This window comes from Loa loa, assembly GCF_000183805.2.
Source record: "Loa loa unplaced genomic scaffold supercont3.141, whole genome shotgun sequence".
In the NCBI taxonomy this organism is placed as follows: Eukaryota; Metazoa; Nematoda; class Chromadorea; order Rhabditida; family Onchocercidae; genus Loa; species Loa loa.
Genome location: NW_018108321.1, coordinates 92342 through 94961, shown reverse-complemented (window position 1 = coordinate 94961; position 2620 = coordinate 92342). Strand labels below are relative to the sequence as shown.

At 26.9% G+C, this 2620-nt stretch overlaps 1 protein-coding gene across 1 annotated transcript; it reads left to right on the top strand.

The window, feature by feature from the left end:
• Positions 1-418: 418 nt before the first annotated feature.
• On the top strand, positions 419-1607 carry LOAG_14451 (hypothetical protein; the record flags this gene model as incomplete). Its single annotated transcript, XM_003149949.1, has 3 exons — positions 419-578; positions 1046-1182; positions 1470-1607. 3 exons carry the CDS (start codon positions 419-421, stop codon positions 1605-1607), a joined length of 435 nt encoding a protein of 144 aa, XP_003149997.1.
• Positions 1608-2620: the final 1013 nt, after the last annotated feature.

Genomic DNA, 2620 nt, shown 5'->3' with positions numbered 1-2620 from the left:
TTTTTCCTTTTTTCTTTTTTTTTTTTGTTAAATTACGCTAAAATAACTCGTACCTATATGTTTTTCACAATCCTTTTTTTTGAAATTTTGCTAGGGAAAAAGAAAAAGTTTTATTATTTAACAATAGTAATAACTGCGAGAGAATCGATTAAAGTGATTATCAAACCTATTCCCGAGAAAATGATTAATCTCTGCAATTCCTCTGCTAAAATTAAAATTTGAATAACTGCAAAGACGATAAGTCTTTCTGTTTATATTTGTCCTTTTTCCAATAGTTATAACTGTTCGAGTGAAACAATTTGACATTGTCATTAGGACAAATGCACCTACCTATAGGAAATGTTAGTGTTTGAAATTAATTGGAATTTTTTTTTTGGATGAGAAATTCGAAGAAAGTGCAGAAAAAAAAATTTTGCAGATGAGACATGAGACATTTCTTTTGCTATTGCTTCCTACGATCATTGCATTTCGATCATTAAAAATTGGACGAAAACAAAGTACTGCAGTAAAAGGTGTACTGATGTGTAACGGTAAACCTGCTGTTAATGTTAAAGTGAAACTTTACAATGATGGCAAAGGTCAGGGGTGATGAAACGATTATTCTGTTAGAATTTCTTTCTATTCATATTTTCCACATCATATTTGTAAATATGTATTTGTATGTTAAAATTATGTCAAATTAAAAAAATTGAAACATTGATGATCTTTAATCTTTTGCTTTGAATGATCTTAAATGATTTAAATCTATCTTTTCGTATTCTTAACCTTTTAATAATTTCAGTTTCAGAAAGAGAAAGGGAAGGAGAGAGAGAGAGAGAGAGAGAGAGCGGGAGAAAAAAAGACGAAAAATTTATATCTCTATAAAAATCAAATAGTATTTCCCAAACTTTTATATTCTAATTGTTAACATAGCAAATGTGAAACAAATTATTGCTTTATCTATCATATATTCGAATTCTTTATTATCAGTAAAGAGTTTAGGCTATAATTTTGCAATAAAAAATTAGTTTTTTTCTGCTTAAGAATAATTTCTTGTAGATTTCAGGTCGATATATAAAAGATTTCATGGATGAAGGAACAACAGATAGTGAAGGTCGTTTCTTACTGAAAGGCCATGAGATATCGATTAGTGATATTGATCCGATGCTGAAGTTATATCATGATTGTGATGATGAAAATGCTGTGAGTGGAATTATTTACTTTTCTTTCAGCTATATTAACAATTAAGCAAATTTAGTGCCTTTTTTTTTTAATGTTCCCTACAGCAAACTATCTATGTTGGTGATAACTGTTGTTAAATGAATGATAAGCACAATTCCGGAAGATCAATGTATTTTCCGATTTTTACAAATTAACATCTCCCATTGATTATATTTATTCCCCTCAAGTTTCAATCAATATATTTGACAATTCCGAAAATTATAATTTTAAATTTTTCGACGGAAATTTCATTTTTTTTTTTTTTGCAGCGATGTTTGAAGAAATATTCAATAGTGATACCAAATGGTTTTGTTAGTGAAGGTTTAGAACCGATCCGAACATTCGATACGGGCAAACTAAATTTAGCCGGCAAATTTTTTGATGAAGGAAGAGAATGTATTAATTAAAATAATTTAATTTGATAATGTAACAACAGAAAATTCATGCTGTTTGTGTTGCTATAGAAATGAATATCTCGCATTTTCCACTTCAATTTACTTCATTTTGAAAGCTTATCAAAACGACAAAACTTCATCATATATATGTATAGAAAAAAAAAATAAAATAAAATTTAAAATCAAATTAATCTTTCGTCTTTTTGCAATCTATGATTTTAGCAGATTACAAAATAATAAAATTAAGAACAAAAATACAACTTAACAATACTGCATCTTTTGTATTTTGGATTAGTGAACGTTCCAGTTGACCTGAATACTCTCTCCTGTTCCTTTTACCGGGACCGGATTATGAGAATTAGCAACAAAATTCACATTTTCTCATTTGATTTATTTGCATTACTTCTCTTTTTCTTATTTGTTACTAGAAGCTTTTTTGACGACATTCATAATAATTAACTGTGATAACGATAGCATCAATTAATTTCATGACTTTAGCTGAAACGTTGAAATATACTGTTCAATTCTGTCACATATCGTTGTCGCATGCACATGCAGTGATAAATGACCATTATAAACTGGTCAGAAATTGGTCATTATACATTATGAACGTCACATATTTTTTATCTTATGATATTCATGATATCTGATTTTTTAAGTTTTGATATTTTTTAGTTAACTTCTAACTGGTGAAACTTAATGGTCATAATATTGGACAGACTTTCTTGACTTCCATTCATCTCTAATTAGTACTGGCTTGGATTCATACATTCAATTATCACTTTGCTATGATTTTCTTTACATTTTTAAATAATTGCAAGAAATCACTCATCATTTCTTCACAGCATAGATGCAAATATTTGCAAAACTTAAATTGTATTGAACTATGATTATAACGATAATTAATAATTAATAATAATAATAATAATAATAATAACAATAATAATAATAATAATAATAATAATAATAATAATAATAACAATAATAATAATAATAATAATAATAATAATAATAATAATAATAAT